The following is a 16677-nucleotide window of genomic DNA, read 5'->3' as shown; positions in this document are numbered from 1 at the left end:
GACAAGAAGAATTAACCTACTTATTAATGCTGAGAAATGATACATATTTTGTCCAGTTAGTATTACATCATTTACACAAACAATGTACAAAACACACCTGAAGAACTCTCTTCGCTAGAGGTGTAAGTGCCTTTTCCCAGCAACAGATTAAGCATTGTTTGGGAGTTTGCCACATTTAACGGCGTCTCTCCTCTTCTGTTGCTTTGATGAGGATCTCCCCCATATCGTAACAGCAGCTTCACAACCTACAAAACAAGAATCACAGAGTCAGTGTCAGGAAAATGTGCAATATAGAAAAACAATATAATGTGTCGTCATCTTACTTTGAGGTGGCCATTGTTAGATGCATCATGTAGAGGCGTGTCATCATCCAGGCCTTTGGTGTTAACCTCAGCCCCGGCTGCCAGCAGCTGCTTGGCCACGTCATAATACCCTCTGTTGCAAGCCTCATGCAGTGCAGTCCAGCCTAAATAGGAACAGAATTCTACTTTTAGGTGCATGCTTATTATCCAAGGTTATGGAGAGAACTGCCACATCTATCCAATCATTTATATGTCACACTGTTTATTTTAGCTCTAAAAAAAACTAAGCAAGTTTTAAAGAAATTAGAAAATGAAACAGGCCTTACCTGCAAAGTCTTTTACATTCACATCAGCCCCCTCGTTGATGAGCTCTTTAATGCGGCGTGCCTCCCCGCGTATGGCCGCCCGGTGCAGCCGTGTCTCACCCCTCTCGTTTCTCTTGTTCACTTTGTCTTTGGTTTTTGAGGCAGAGTTTGGTGTTCCTTTCTGACCCAGACTTGACTGTGACTGGTGCTTTGGTGTTGTGTCTAAACAGAAACGTCAACAATAGCCAATATTTCAAACCAAGACAGACAATATTCATTCACCACTGTCTGATCTGACCCCTAGGTGGCGATCTTGCACAACACAAAAAATGATAGATTCACACAAGATCTTCCACTGCATTTTACCCTTTGGATGTGTGTTATTTATTATGATCAACGCTCACTATATTCATGTACAGGCCTCTCAAAGTAAACAAGAAAGTTTATTAGTGACCACAGGGAAGATAAACCACAGCTAAAACAATATTTTTTAAACCGTTAAATTCAGCACAAAGTAAAAACAAACACAAATATGCACAATGGCTGGCATGCTAAAATGCTCCACGGGGGGCTCAGTTTCCTGTAGCTTTGTTTTGGAAAAATTAATCTGTAGATCCATTTGAAGAGTCATTGCTAAATCTGATTAATGCAACAGAGAGATGCATCGTTGAGATAAACACAATAAACACAAACTTCGACCGTGAGATTTTGTGTGGTCTGGTTAAGACACCCAACAGAACTCGGGTAATTTCTCCAAAACTCCCTATAAAATCAAATGTGAATTGAAAACAACTCATTTGGGAACTTTAAGACTGCGTCCCTCGTTGCTCTATCAACAATACTGGCCTGATGAACAATGGTGGATTAAGATCACAGAGGTTCATTTCTCTGAAGTAATGGGAATTGATGAGGGTTATCTTGTTTAATTGAATTGTAATTAAGTGCGCTGGTGTGTGCTTGAAGCGCATCGCTCGTAGAAGCTATTGACTGGAGCCACAGAGTCCCTTTTTTCGTTTAAGCCCCCCGAGACGTGGCACCCATGACAAATACGCACCTGGACTGTGTACGGACTCCTCCGCCGTCATCTGCATGAGAAGAGCCACCTGCTGTCGCTCTGAGAGGGGGTACCCGGCCCGGATCCCTGGCATGCCCATCCCGAACGCCAAGCCTGACTTCCTGGTGTTGGTGGGCTCCTTTTTAATGCGCTTCCGCTCAGGACCTTGTTTTTCTGTTGTGTGAGAAAACGAGACAACATTAAACCACAAACCAGGCTCTAATAGACAGACAACATAACTTTTGTGGCCTTTGCAAATCATTCTAGGTTTAAGTTAATGTGCATTGAGTGCATTTCCCACTGTTGGTAACTTCTGAAGGTCAAGTGAAACCTACAACTCTCGGGTGAATTCCCGAACCCGTCTCCCCATGTCTACAGTTTGAAACCTTGCTGGTAGTTTGAGATTTCCCAGAGGCCCCACGGGGAGGGGGTGAGCGAGCCCTCTGTTGTAGCGTGTATGTTTCTTTAAGAGTATGACTTGGCAGGCTGTCGCCGATTACAAAATGGCTGGTGTTCACATTTCAATGTGGCTGAAGCAAGGTCACCGATGCAAACGGACAAAGGCAGCTGCTCTTCACAGAAATGCCCATCAATTACTTCAGTATGTCAGTGTCAACATATCGGCTTCACAATGCAGCCGTCCAGTTCATTGCTCAAGCTATCAACTCTGGCAAACACTAAGACGGCTCCCCACTGTATGAACCCGTGCTTCAACCAGTGCAAACATGCACAAATGTCACACACACCAATAAAACCAATTAAAACACACATCAACTCTTTCATCTAGAGATCTGTCAACACAATCTCACGTTGGGATGCTGTTTAACGAAGCAACTATTTGTATTAATACAACCATTTACGAGGTGGCTTTTGATTTCATTCATACATTGTAGAACGAATGAGTGAAAGGGGTGGTCAAATATTTTAAAAGTTGAATTCATATCTTACGAATTCGTCACCCCGTAAAATAGTTACGAGGTCAGGCTGGATCTGCTCTTGATCTCTCTCTATATATATATATAAACTTGCTTGTTTTTCCCAACGTAGCATCAATTAAACCCAGAAAGCCAGACAGTAGTCTTCACTCTTCATGGTTGTGGCTAACACCTGTAAACACTTAGGCCTAATGTACCCAAACCCCTCGAACACACGCATTTGCCATTTAGTCACATTCCTCAGTTTCAAACCTCGAAGTGCATGAACAGCAGAAGCAGTCTAAACATGTTTTCAATGGGTGGATGAGAAAAGAAAAATGCAGCGCTTGCTCTTTTAGCCTTAACCTAAAATAGACCAAACTGAAGTAACAACACTGGCACAGTTATAAGAGGACCAAACTTAAGATATTTGATGTTCTTGCTAGGGTGTAGTCCAAAACGAGCCATTGATGCACATGAGGCATGTCATGAACAATCCCTCGCTGTGGTCCCAAATAAACCCTGCGACCCGCACAACCTTCAACACGTCCTTCACTTGTTTATGTAACTTGCGAATAACTACCCATGGAAACTCACCATTTGAACCCATTGCATTGCATTTCCGAAAAGATCAGGGCATCTAAAAAACGAAATGTTTGCTTCTCAATACAAACGTGACATTAAAGAAAAGCTTCACCACTTTCACCAGTGACCATAACATGCATCTTCTGTATTGTCACAAAACACCACACAGTTAACAGATCTACTTCAGATAAGCGACAGGTACACAAACAGCACTGCACATGTTTGGGATTCAATTGCTAAAACAATTAATCTGCTTTTACCATCTCAACAAAATATTTTCAGCTTTTTGGGACGGGGGTGGCCGAACAAGTTTTTCATGACCTTTTACAACTTAAACCAGAAGAGCTGGCTGAGTGTTAGGTGTGTAATATTTTTAATCATCTAAGAGGGCAGGTTTTTGTTTAGCAGGTTGATCGGTCCTACTAGAGTTCGACTGATTTAAACTAATACGGTGCAGTGGAGTAGAGTTTCTTGGTATGCTTTCTGAGAGAGCTGCGTACTGTGTGTCCTTTGAGACAGAAGGCTGAAGGGAATCTAGGTCAGGGGCCGAGGGTGCAGGGACCATAGACTTAAAGCCGAGTGAAATGGTTAATTGATAAGTATGATACTTGCTTTAGCACAAACAACAAATAAAGCCAAAAGCTTCATCCTTTTTATAGTTACAGAATCACTAGAACAGCAAAACTACAACGTAGAAAAGTCTGCCCAGAAAAAACAGGAAATGAATGCAGAAGAGACAGGAAGTGCCCACGGGAAGTTGTGTCAATGCTTTGTGCAAAGCAATCGAAAGGACATTATGGGGGAGGACGTTTAAAAACAAAAAAAGGGGAAAAAGGCCTTTTGTCAGCCATGATGACAGGAAAGTCATCAACAGAGCACTTGAAGATTTTTCTAGAAGCGATTGTATAACGTCAATGAAACAGGCTCTTTAATCAGAGCAAACAAGATATGTTGGGTAAAAGCAGGCCACGCTTCACCTCTTCAGAATTCCAGGCCAGCTGCACACAGTAATAAAGACTAAAACAGACGCCTGGTGCAATTCAGGCACCACCAGATCTGATACATACAGTAAAAATCACATGAATAATTTATACGATCGCTGCATGAGAGAAAATGAAATACTATAAAAACATTCCTCCCTGCAGGAATACCAGCAACGCTCCAATGCAGGAGACCGCACCAAGGCCAAAAAAACATTGCCGGTCCGCTCCGACACACAATCTTCTCTCTCTGCCTAAAGCGAGCGGACGCATCTTAAATGCAATTATGTACAAATGTTAGCCGGAGACCGGCTGCGTGTGCAAGCGCACCAGCGCTCATGCCTGCCAGTGTAAGCAAGGCGTGGGCAGCAGCGGAGCAGCAAATATTGCCGTCTCTTATCAGCCAACCCACTCTCTCTCCACCCTTATCCCGTTCGTTCCCACGTCTACCGTTTCCCAAACGGCCAAAGATGGCAAATCACACATCGCAAACCACAAAAAACACCTCTGAAGCTATTTAACTGCAGTAATATCCTCTGGAAACGCATTGCTATTTGCAAGCGAAATGCATCGGCACAAGCAAACGCTGTGTTTCTCCAGAGCAAATGGCACTGCATCCGATTTCCATGCCAAGTTGTCTCGCTAATACATATTGCAGCAAAGATGTCTGTGGCCGGAGAAAGCGCAGCAGAGGTAAGCAAACGCAGAGAAGATGGAGGCCGGAAGATAGTAAGGAAATATCCTGAGTGCTCCTGGGCATTGTGGGTTTCTCCTGAGCTACAGCGAAGTGGTACAGATGATCGCCCAGGCTCCCTGACTGCACAATGCCCCACGAGAGAGATGCTGCAAAAATATACACTAAATAAATTATGCATTTCAAATTGAATCTTCCAGAAATCAACAGAGAGAAAACACTGAGGCTGGCTCTGTTTTACATGTGCTTATACACAGACATTACATATATCTCTGCATTTCTTTTAATTATCTCAGGCCCGTGTGAAATCTGCTGACTGTTTATGCATTAACTGCATGGGTTATTGTGGGAAACAAAGGGAACGAATTGTTTGAATACATGAAATGAGCAAAGAGCACTATCCTCTTACTGGCAGCAGAATTAAATTAAATAAAGTAAACGGATATGCTGAACTCAAAATTACAATTCTTTCCCATTCTGTATAAATCTGCTGATCTGCGCAGATTCTGTGTCAGTCTGTTTACTGATATATGCCTGGCGTTGGTGGCGGATCATATACCAAGATATAGGTTGTGCCAATTTAAACAACAACCCTTCTTTGCAGGTCAGATTTCCATTCATCTACTGGTTTAATCCATGCAATTTCATTTGATGTGAACAGTATTTCTGTTAACAAACAGAATGGATTTGATGGTTAATATAGCCTAAAGCAATTATTCACTACCAGGCAAAATTCCCTCTTTCAACCGTTCTTCTCCAGTCGTTCCTCCTTCTCTCTTATTTATCTTCAGCTATTTAAAACCCAAAACAACCCCAGTTCTCTACCTGCAATGGCTTTTTCCATTTCAATCGCATGAGAACTAAGTCGATAATGGTTTTCTTAGCATCTGCTAACGCTTCATAATTAAAACCCCCACAGCAGTAAAACATTAAACGTCAACTTTTAGCTGAAAGGGTATTTTGTACAAGCTGAATGCAGTAATGGAACAGTAATGGGGATCTAACTAGTCCAATATTGGAAATTTTGGGAGAGGAGTCCAACTACATCAAAAAGTCCCAGTAAGGAGGCGCAGAGCCATATGTTGAAGAAACACGGACACTATGATGCAGCAGAAAAACGTGAAGCAACCTTAACAGAGACTGCAACAGCATGTCTTCGAATAAAAATAAAAACTGAACTGGGGGAGTATTGTTTTCACTTCTGAGCTTAAAAAAGCTCATCTGACAGAGGAAGAAACACAAATACACTGAAACAGGCCAGTCAAAGAATGGCTGTGACCACACCCCCTATTAGCATCACAATGAGCCCTTGAGGCTGTCTCTCATGAGAAGGAAAACGGGCAAGATTTCACGCCTTACAGCCACGTCTCAAGAGGAGGAGGAGGGGGGGTTCTGCCAACGGCTTGATAAAAGATTACAGAGAGGCTGCGCTTCGGCTGCAAAAACATGCAGAAATTGCAGCCATAAATGTAAGTACTGCGTTTGTGTCCACCAGATACACAAACAGAGTTTAGTAGTTAACTGAACATACAATGTTTAGGCCTCAAAGTCTTTTAAATGCAAAAATCCTGACAATCTGGGCTAGAGGGAGAAAGCTAGTGTGCAGTTCTCAAAAATGAAGCTCGTGATAAATACGAGTCTGGTTGAACAAGCTAAACAATAAACAGAACAATAAAGCTCACCTTTCTGTGCATTTCATATCCAAGAAAATATCCAATAAACAAAGTAATAGTTTCTTCTGTTATTCCAACACACAGCACTGAAGTAAAACAGCATTGCTGCTCACAAACACACACAAAATCATTCTACTTCCTGTTACCCAGAGTGCTCTCCTGAGAGCTGGCCCCGCCCCCCTTACCCGAATCAGAATCTTTCTGATCTCCATTGGCTCCGACGGTGAAGGGCAGCTTCCTCTTAGGAGCCTTCTCTTTCATCTCTTTGACACCATCGCTGCGGTCCAATTTAGGAGTCTTGTTTGACGAGCCTTTGTCTTTATCCTGGAGGAACATGGGAAGTGTAAGTTTAGCAGGAAAGGCCATCATATAATTCGCCTCATAGCAGATGCGATGAAGGCCTGAGAAACTCTTATATAACGTTTTATACAAATGGAGATGTTTTAATTTTTTTAACATCTACCTGCAACCAGATACCGTTTTTTGTGATACTTTAGTGAACAAAAGACACTTTGGAGAAAGTAAGGAGAGGAGTCTGTAACAATGCCAAGACCCTTCACTTCAACAACTGGAAACCATCAGACACCCCAGAAACTATACATGTGAATATGTCTTTGTTTAAAACCATTAAAGTGCAATTCTCAAACACAACCCATTATGAACCAATCAAAAACTACGAACGACTCAGCTTTGTTTAAGGAAAATGCATATAAATACTGTAAATGCATACTTTTGAATAAAACACTTTTTTAAGATAATTTTAACCAAACAGAGAATTGATCAAGATTTCATCAGTAAAAAATCTAGTTGGGTCCAAAAGCCAGTTTTTTACCCATTATTAGTAAAACAATTCAAATAAAAAATATTCAAAAATGTCATCACGTCTTTGAACCTTAAATCTTACAGTTTTACTTATTCGCAAAGAAAGATTTTGTTGTCATTTTTAAATCCTGAATTAAGAATCTCATATTTTTAATACAAACACACAACACGTACGGTCGTCTTTATAAAATAACAAAGGTAAGGCACATGCTGATCAGTGATGGAGGAAGTGATACCGGATCATCTGTGTCTGGCTGCTGGCAGCGCTAATGAAACTGAATTAAAGAGCTCTTAGTGCCTAAATGCAGCGTATAGATGTTTCCACTGTGAGAGCCTTTCTGTCCTGCCCACATCCCTGTCATGAGACTATGATGTCATCCACGTGCAAACACGCACACACAGCTCGAGGGAGAGAAAGAGAGAGAGAGATGGTAGAGCAGGACTTCAAGCGGCAAGTAGAGAAAAACAAGCGAAATCAAGTAAAAAGTATTTCGCTGCTTTTCTTCAAAACCATCTGTGTGAGCGCTCTGTTTACTGACTGGTCTCCTAGCAATGCTTTCACTCTCATCCCTCTCTCTCTCTCTCTCCCTCCCCTTTGAAAAGTCTGATGCAATCCAACACAGAATGATGTACATACACACACACACCATCTGGACTATAAAGTCTAGCTGCTCTTACATCAAAACACTGACCACCAGACCCAAAAACAGTTATTATGATGAACAGAAAATAACTTTCATGCACATACATGTTATTTTGCCGTCCCATACTGCGTTTCTGTACAGCCATCCTCTTTACAGTAGCACTACAGCTTTATTTAACCTAAAGTACAGCTTCATTTACTTTTAGGAATTTCGAGTTTTCTTTGGTTTACCCGAAACGCAGGCCAAAGCTGTGATTACTTCAAAAAATAACTCCACTTTGGGATTAAAGGTTAAAACCTGAGCTTGACGTACAGTGTGTGCATATATTAAATATTGTAATTAATGATCTTCTCTTTTTCCTGTTCAAAAGAACGGCATAAGAGTTCGGCGAAATGTGAAGGCGAGTAATCGCCAATGTTGTGGTTTGGGTGAATTCACTCTTATCTGCTCTGAATCATCATTTGGGTTTGTGTGTTTAGATACGGGATTCGTTTTCTCACCTTCTTCCCACCCTGTTTCTCCACCATGTCGGTGTTGAGTGGGAAGTCCTCCAGCTGGGGGGTTTTAGAACCCCCACCCTTGGGCATCGTTCAGCTACTGCCACGCCAAACCTCATTCACGCTTCCATCGCATCGTCATCGACCGTCTGTAATCCAAAGAGAGAGCGAGAGAGACATTAGCACCTCAGTGTGCTCAAAAGACATTTTACTATGCACAAATCTCTTCATCTACCACCATTCTGCTTGAACCCAAGAAACCAGATTAAACAGAAAAGTAGAATAAATATTTACATAATGTCACGAGTTGGGAGTTGGTTTCGAAGACCTATTACTAGTTCCCAAACCCAAAATCATCCGAGATATATTTTATAAAACAACTACATTATCAATGAAAAGAAAAATACTTCAATTTCACACCTTTATTGCAAAAAGAAAAACTCAATATAAAAATGTTGATCTGCAATTCATTGTTACGCAATCTATATTTACATGCAGGTCAAATGCCACTGAAATCCCAGACCACGGACATAGTCCTGCTATAAATGCAATAATACACGTTTTTAGTATTTGGATCACTCCCCAGAAGGCATTTGATGCATTCAAGCAAGAACTCAAAAACACCAGCCAAGATTTATTTTTGGTCTCGTATCGGCCAGTTTCAAAGATTCCCATGAAAGCAAAGTGCTTGGAAAAAACTCTTAGCAGAAAGGTTGGAGTTAGTTGACTATTCTTAATCACAAACATGTACAAAAATCTGCTGATTATATAATGACATGAAGTCTTGGGGAATTGTATTATTTTCAGGTCAAAAGAGCACTTTGAGAAGTAACAGCACACCTCTTCTAAACATGCCACACAATATAAAATATCATGAATGTCTGTAGAGGAAGCGGCGCAAGAAAAATTACAAACCAAAGTATAACAGGTTTATATAAACCCATAACCTTAAGTACGAGCTAAAGTAATATGAATGCTTGTCTTCGCAAAAACACAAAACACTCCCACAAAACAACAATATAAAGATTTCATTTAAAACACATGAGGCAACACAAAGTACAGTTCAGTGGCGTGTGAAAACTACATTGGGCTGGACAAAATGATGTGCACATATCAGCGCTATAGGATGAACAAAAAGATGAACGAACAGACAAAAAAATTGATTAGCACCGCAGGGTGGAGATGACTGCTGTCAGAGATAAGAAAAAGATCTATACTGTAATATTGTAATACTGTCAACTTACTGAATTAACGTACAGAAAACGTGTAGGTCATTCTGCATTAAAGCTTTAAAAATGTAGAGTATTCAGAGCAAAAAGGAGTGGTTGCATGTCTACAAGACACCACAATCATCCTTTTCTTCCGACATGGGAGCAATTGGTATGCTGAACGTTCCCACAGCACGCCTGCAGTTTCAAGTCACCCAGTTGCAATTTAAATTGAGCATGTGGGTTCACTTCAGAGAAGCAGGAGATTTATACGACATGCAATTTGCCGGCGGTGCCATATAAACATTTCTTTCGCAACATATCGCAAGACTTATGGGCTAGGACACGCGTTACATCAAAAGCAAATATTGCGCAAAGGCATCGCATGGAAATTATTCACTTCCACAAGATCTAGAGTTTACCCACGATCTGTACAGGTATTACTTTGAAGATCATATCGACTCTGCCCATGATCAAATATTTACATATGTAGAACAACAATGCATCACATGAGGGCAGTTTCACTATAATCCTTCTCCATAATTCATGCGTTTTGGTTTAGTGAGCAGAGCTGGCTGGCTCGTTCCCTGCTCCTTTGCCTTCGTTCTGTATCGCCCCAGTATTGCTGGCGCTCTCCCGTACCACAGCGCCCTTCTCTATACCGCCCTCCGATTCAAAGACTGTTATTTATAACCCCAGCTAACTCACCGCATGCACACAGGCAGTGTGTAATATTGCTCTTCTGATATGCAGACGTATGAAATGAAATGTCCCTTACACGCACTTGGCCTATTCACACTAGGGCTGTGCAAAATTATCGATACAGCTAACTATTGCGACAATTTTTTTCACGATAGTGTATCGATAGTCCAACCTATAGTACCGATACCTTATATAAGTCATGTTTTGAATGGATTCAAAATGACGTTTCATCGCATAACCATTTTTTCCGTTCCTGTTGATGTCGCTGTGATTCGCTGTCATACGGACAATGTCTCAAAAGTAAGCGGGTGCGAGAAAGCAAATGGCGTAAAGTAGATTCATTCATATAATATCACCAACAAGCTTCCGTATATCTTAGCTCGTGCAAAGAAAATAACAGAGTCGGTGGTGTATTTTATTTGTAAGGATTTGCGACAGTGTGGTTGAAAACCCCGGCTTCGGGCATATGGTGAACACTAGCTGTGTTATGTGATTCCGATTCGCAGGCACATAACGGACGTAGAAGTACCGAGGATTTACGAAGAGGTAAAAAAATCCCTTAGCTCGGTAGAGCGAGTGACCCTGACTTGCAATGCATCGTATGTTAGGATTACATCACAACCACAGACACGTGCAATGCATGAGACGAGCCATACTGGCATAAACATTGCGGCGCTACTGAAAACTGCACTGGTGGAGTGGGATATAAAAGAGAGTCATACTGACAATTTCAGTTTTATGAATAGATTTTAATGTACTTAGTTTTTTATTAACAACATACTGAAAAAAATAAGTTTTTTGTGGCATTTGCATTTAAATGTTTAATGACTAAATATGCACTTTAAACATTATATGTTCGCTGTTCAGTAAAACTGTGTAAGCAAGATGACAAATACCTCTTATAAATAGCTTTGTTAATAAAATTGAATGGAATCTTTTGTGTCTGCAGAGTTATCACTATAATGTGATGAACATACCAGAATACCATAGATTGTACACACCAACATGTATTTTTAGCTCACTCTTAATTTGTATTTATTTAAAACAAATTATTGCAATATATCGAACGTTTGTATCGTATCGAATGTATTGTGATATATTGTATAGGGACCCATCTATCGTGATATGTATCGTATCGTGAGGCCCTTGCCAATACACAGCCCTAATTCACACCCAACATTTTAACGCCACACTTTAAAGTGGCTGAAAGGACAGGCTGATGGGTATACACAGAAATCTGACTTGCCGGCACTGTAAATGAGGTCAAAGCATGTTCCAGAAGAATACACAACCAAACCAGGCCTATTTTGAGATCAAAACAACCACAGGCCATTATACATCTATACATACACTGAGATGCTGTTTTTACATTAGGCACATGGAACCGTTCCCAAATGATCAAAACAAGGCATCGTGCAGTATATTCAGTGTCACTAAACTCATTCCCAATCACCTTTTTTAGATTTAGAAAGATACATAACATACACAGAGCATTTAATGCGTTTGGATCGGTATATGCTGTACTGTTTAAAAGGTGGACAACAAGACCACCTACTGCATTACATGGATTGCCGTAAAATCTCGCCCCTGCATTGACCAGATAACTCGTAATTTGTGGTAATTGAGTTTGCGTAAAACACAATCGCAAAATAAAACAGGACCATAAAGAACATTCTATTGCTTTCTATCGCTGCACATAGAAACAAATAAAGTGTGGTCAGATTTATAAACTGAACCAGTACTTTACAAAACTCAGGGGTTAAGGGGGTGTTTGCACTATTGATCGAAAATTTTGAGAATAGCACCACAAACTTTAAAATAACGGTACAACAGAACAGAATCGTTGGGATCACTTTCAGAGAGACAGTCAAAAAAAATAAAACATTAAACGCAGCGATGTGTCAAACAATATGCTTTTAATCCTATAATTTACATATTTACACACATAATACATCAATGTTTTTCTAATAGCAGTGAATGTGAATGATCATGAACAGAAAGACAGTACTGTACTGTATTATAACTTGGGTTAAACCACTTTAGCTGCATGCTGCTCAGAGGAAATAACAAATCTGTCTGGCCCTTACTTCTTTCTTCCTTGCATTTCCCTTACATTAACAACCCAGACATTTGATAATTCATTGAAACTGAAAAATTTGCAGTTTCTCTTTAAAAGCAGCATCACATTAAAACCTTGTGTTGAAATGAACAGCCGAGAGAACCTTTTTGCTCTTGCACATAGAGCTTTAACCAATAATTGGTTCAGCACTGGACGTATCGACTTCATTTCTGTTTCTATGCCTTTATTTTGTAGTAACAAATGCTTAGGGGAAATGTAGGAGAGCAAAAGTATACATTTTGTAGTATGGATGGAGTAAAAGTCTGCAGAAATATAGACTCAAGTAAAGTAGAGATACTAAAATCCTTAAGTATTTTGACTTTCTTACTTTACAACACTGATGTGTACGCTAATAGTTTTCAATATACTTATCGTTCTTCGCGTCAACGGACCTTTACTGGTTTACATCCGTATTAAGAATTACTCAGTCAAATCACATTCACTACCTGTAAGCTATGTAATGGAAACATTGTGGGAATTGTGCACGTCCTGCACGCTTTCATCTGATTGCTAGAAACTAAACGCAACTAGATAGGAAGCCCAACAAGATACATTCCAAAAACATGCATCACTTCCTCTGCCTTCCACCCCAATCAAAAGCTGCAGTACATCTGCCATCAGTGTGGGTGCTTATGTCAGACATAGCGCTTCTTGCCTGCAGCCAGCTGTAATTCATCACATATGAGATCTACTTTTAGCACTGTACTCTACTGTAGCTGCAGCAGACGGTGCATGGCCCAGGCTTCATCCTGAAAACTCCATGCATCAGACACAACCACACAACACGTGAAGAGTCGGTACACATTCACTGCAAGAGTCTTACACACTGATGGATTTTGGGCGAAAGCGCAAGATGTCATTCCCTATCCAGGCACAATGTGAGAAAGAACCAAGCAAAAAATCTACAGATACAAATGGAATCTCATTATTACAAACATTAATGTTGCCTTCTACACAACTCCAACTTACCACATGTGAAAAAGGTTGCCGGTTTGAATCTCAGTGCCAGCAGGTCATGACTGAAGTGCCCTTGAGCAAGACACCTTACCCCTGATTGCTCTTCAGTAATGTGCCACTGTAAAAATACTACTTGTAAGTCGCTTTGGATAAAAGCAAATGCAAACTTGGACTTCCATCTCCAATGTATGTGAACACAACAGCACCGGAGGAGCAGGTACACAAATAAACCTCATTTTAAACAAACATCTGAAGAGACATGGAAAATAATACTCAAATGTTGTTTATATCTGAGCAATATAACGCAAGAATCATACGTTTATATTTATGTATAGACCACTTTGGAGGATGTAAACGGGAGGTCCAGAAGCACTTCATGTTCAATTTGATTAAACCTTACATATATGACTAAATCTTAAAGATATTTATTTAAAATTTCATTTTGATTTGAAACGTTCTTTTGGTTGTATATTGTTTAAACATTTGTGTAGTGTTAAAAAAGGAAACAGGAAGTTCTTTTGGATCAGTTTTCCAAAACGATCTATATGTGATGCTAGCATTTAACACTGTAATGGTGTTCACGGTTTGTTTCTTTAATATATTTGTACTACATATAATCTATATAGTCCATTTCAATATTTTGTATAAATCAATAATATTCTTTCTATACATGCATACATTCCTTCTCCTGCTATATTTATTGATATATATACTCTCAATATCCAACATTAGCCTTTGAAATGCAGCTTAAACGGTCACGTTCCAAATGCAAAAAAAGACCCATAGCCCAGTCATCACATGTTGTACATACAGGTTCAACAGGCTGCAGTTTTCACGCTACCTGACGGCTGGCTTTGAGCCATGGGATTAATGCGAGTAGGAATGTAGGCCTCTTAGTTTGCAGAGGCCGGTGCTTATACAGCTTCCTCCCGCCTGCTGACGGTGCAGGCCTGCTTGTGCTCAACCGGGGACACAAAGCTCTCTCTAATCTCCAGCTTCCACCAGCCCCGGTCACACGCACACGTGCATACTACACGGATTGGGATATAACGTGGCTATTCTCCCTGGGAAAGAAAAAGCTAAATACAAATGCTGCTAAAAAAAGCAATCGCAACAAACAATTGCTTGTTAAATATCCCTGGGGTCGGTCACGCCATCGACAGAGGCCTGGTATGACAACCGCTCACGCCAAGGCAGTATCGGCAGATAGCGTTTGTCCTAAAATGAAATGAAAAGCAGGCTTGTTATATGTTCCAACAAGTCAGTGTTCCTCACATGTTTGAGACGGTTGTGTGAGCTTGGCTGTGTCATGTCCAGGCCTGCAGGGTATTTGAAGCAGGTACACATGTGGCACATATGAGTTCATGGGCGTTCACACAGACGCAGATTACATTTCAGCAGGTCTCTGAGATGTTGGTAGGCGTTTCTACATGACATCAGTACCAGGAGGTGGATCAGCGTTTGCCTTTCCATCAGAGGTTGCTGTTCATCTGCATTTAGAGTTGAACACAATGGTAAAACTTACAAAACATCAGTGTGAGAGGTAAGACTTCACTGTACCTGAACTCTCAGCACGAACACACATTAGTCGATCGATAGTAACTCACACCTTCTTTACACTCTTCTCTCTCTCTCTCTCTCTCTCTCTGCGGTCAAACAGGGGCCACTGCTATATTGTGCTTCAATCACCCCGGCACTGTATGACTACTATGGGGTGCTTTGGTAACAGTGCCCCCTGCTGAGATAAAAGGGGCCACAACCCCCAGCTCGGCACCAAGGTAACGTGTGGTGCTGTCGTCACATCCTGTGATATTTAGTCCAGATGTCTCTCACGGTTGAAGTGGAAGCGTTGATACTGCACAACATCAGTGCTTAAGTTCATCAAACAAATAGCTGTGAGTTTGATTCTTTAAAATACCAATGCTGCGAGTTATTTCACAGATTTCAAAATACACAGACAAAATATAAGCTGTGTTTCAGCAATGCTGTAAATATAATAGTTCAACACACATTTAAACGCAGTACATCACAGACCTTCCTCAGATCGGGTCTGAGCTGTAATCTAGCTGCATCAGGAACACGGAGATGTGTGGGCCATAATGAGGGCCATGATGGTTCCCAGGTGCAGCTGAGAGAGGCTTAATGAACAGAGCTCTGAGGCGTGGTGCGCTCGCCCTCCGCCGCGGTACTGTAACAGCCTATTTACATTTCATATGAGGAGGAACGCGGCGGCGAGCCCTGTTTGGTGTGCTAAAAGAACGCTGCAGAGGCCCCGCTGCCGTTTCCAGGCAACGGAGGGATGAGGTTGGCTGAGCAGCCCCTGACCCACACCAATTCACTTGATTAGAGGCTTTTGTGCCGAGAGGAAAGACGACAAACAAGCAGAGGAGTGAGGCGGCAGGCCACAATCTTTTTCCTGCAGTCACCCTTTATTATTATTCAACGGTGACGCAGGGACGCTGCATATACAGTATGTTTGTGTGCGTCCTGCTGTTTTTCCTCTGTGATTAAGAAGGTTGCGCTGCTAAAACAGTGGTGATATTCTGGGAAAGTGTGTTGCTGTTAATAAATGCAACAAAATAGAAGCTATTCCCACAGAATTGTGCGGAAAGCTGTGACTATATCCACAGAATGCCTCATTAAACAAAATGCTAATTATCCAACTATATATTCTAGCTAAAGGATGCCATTTATTGTTTTTAAAAAATAATAGACTGTACTGAACATTTTGTGAAAGCAATAAGAGATTTCATTGTTGTATACTGAGAATACAGTCATGGTGGGGGCTATAAACACAATAAAACTGGATTGTTTGGGCTAATTTGATCAATCTATTAATTGCCAATATGACCGTAGCATTCTGAGGTCCGTTGAACACATCTGAACATATTTTAAATCACAAAACTATGCAGATTTTCTCCAATCATCAAAAATTACACACAGGCGCACTAATACGCCGACTGACCGACTAAACAAGCTTTTGTACATTCAATGCTACTCGCTGACAGCGAAGTCAAAGTGTAATCTGTTCTAGAAAACCACGCTGACATCATTCACACTTCACTTTCTGGATATTCTCCTCTAACCACCATACAGACATTTCTTCATCTGTCGCTATCACTCCTCCCATTTTTCACAAGCAGAATTCTCTCGGGGAAGATCACAGTGCGCCAGCTGACACGCATACACACATGATATGCACACAAGGCCTGTTGCCTAGC

The 16677-nt window shown here is 41.0% G+C and overlaps 1 protein-coding gene across 1 annotated transcript in view; it reads right to left on the bottom strand.

Moving 5' to 3' along the window:
- ankrd11 (ankyrin repeat domain 11) overlaps positions 1 to 16677 on the bottom strand; it is a 96051-nt gene that overhangs the window by 11975 nt on the left and 67399 nt on the right. The window contains exons 3-8 of the mRNA XM_079461537.1: positions 8474 to 8619; positions 6693 to 6831; positions 1662 to 1835; positions 629 to 829; positions 324 to 466; positions 98 to 245 (exon numbers count right to left, since the gene is read on the bottom strand). Coding sequence (XP_079317663.1) covers positions 98 to 245; positions 324 to 466; positions 629 to 829; positions 1662 to 1835; positions 6693 to 6831; positions 8474 to 8560 — 892 coding nt within the window. The 5' untranslated portion in view covers positions 8561 to 8619. The remainder of the gene's footprint in view (positions 1 to 97; positions 246 to 323; positions 467 to 628; positions 830 to 1661; positions 1836 to 6692; positions 6832 to 8473; positions 8620 to 16677) is intronic.

The sequence above is a fragment of the Barbatula barbatula genome (genome assembly GCF_947034865.1).
Source record: "Barbatula barbatula genome assembly, chromosome: 1".
NCBI lineage: Eukaryota > Metazoa > Chordata > Actinopteri > Cypriniformes > Nemacheilidae > Barbatula > Barbatula barbatula.
This window is presented reverse-complemented; position numbering and strand designations above follow the sequence as displayed.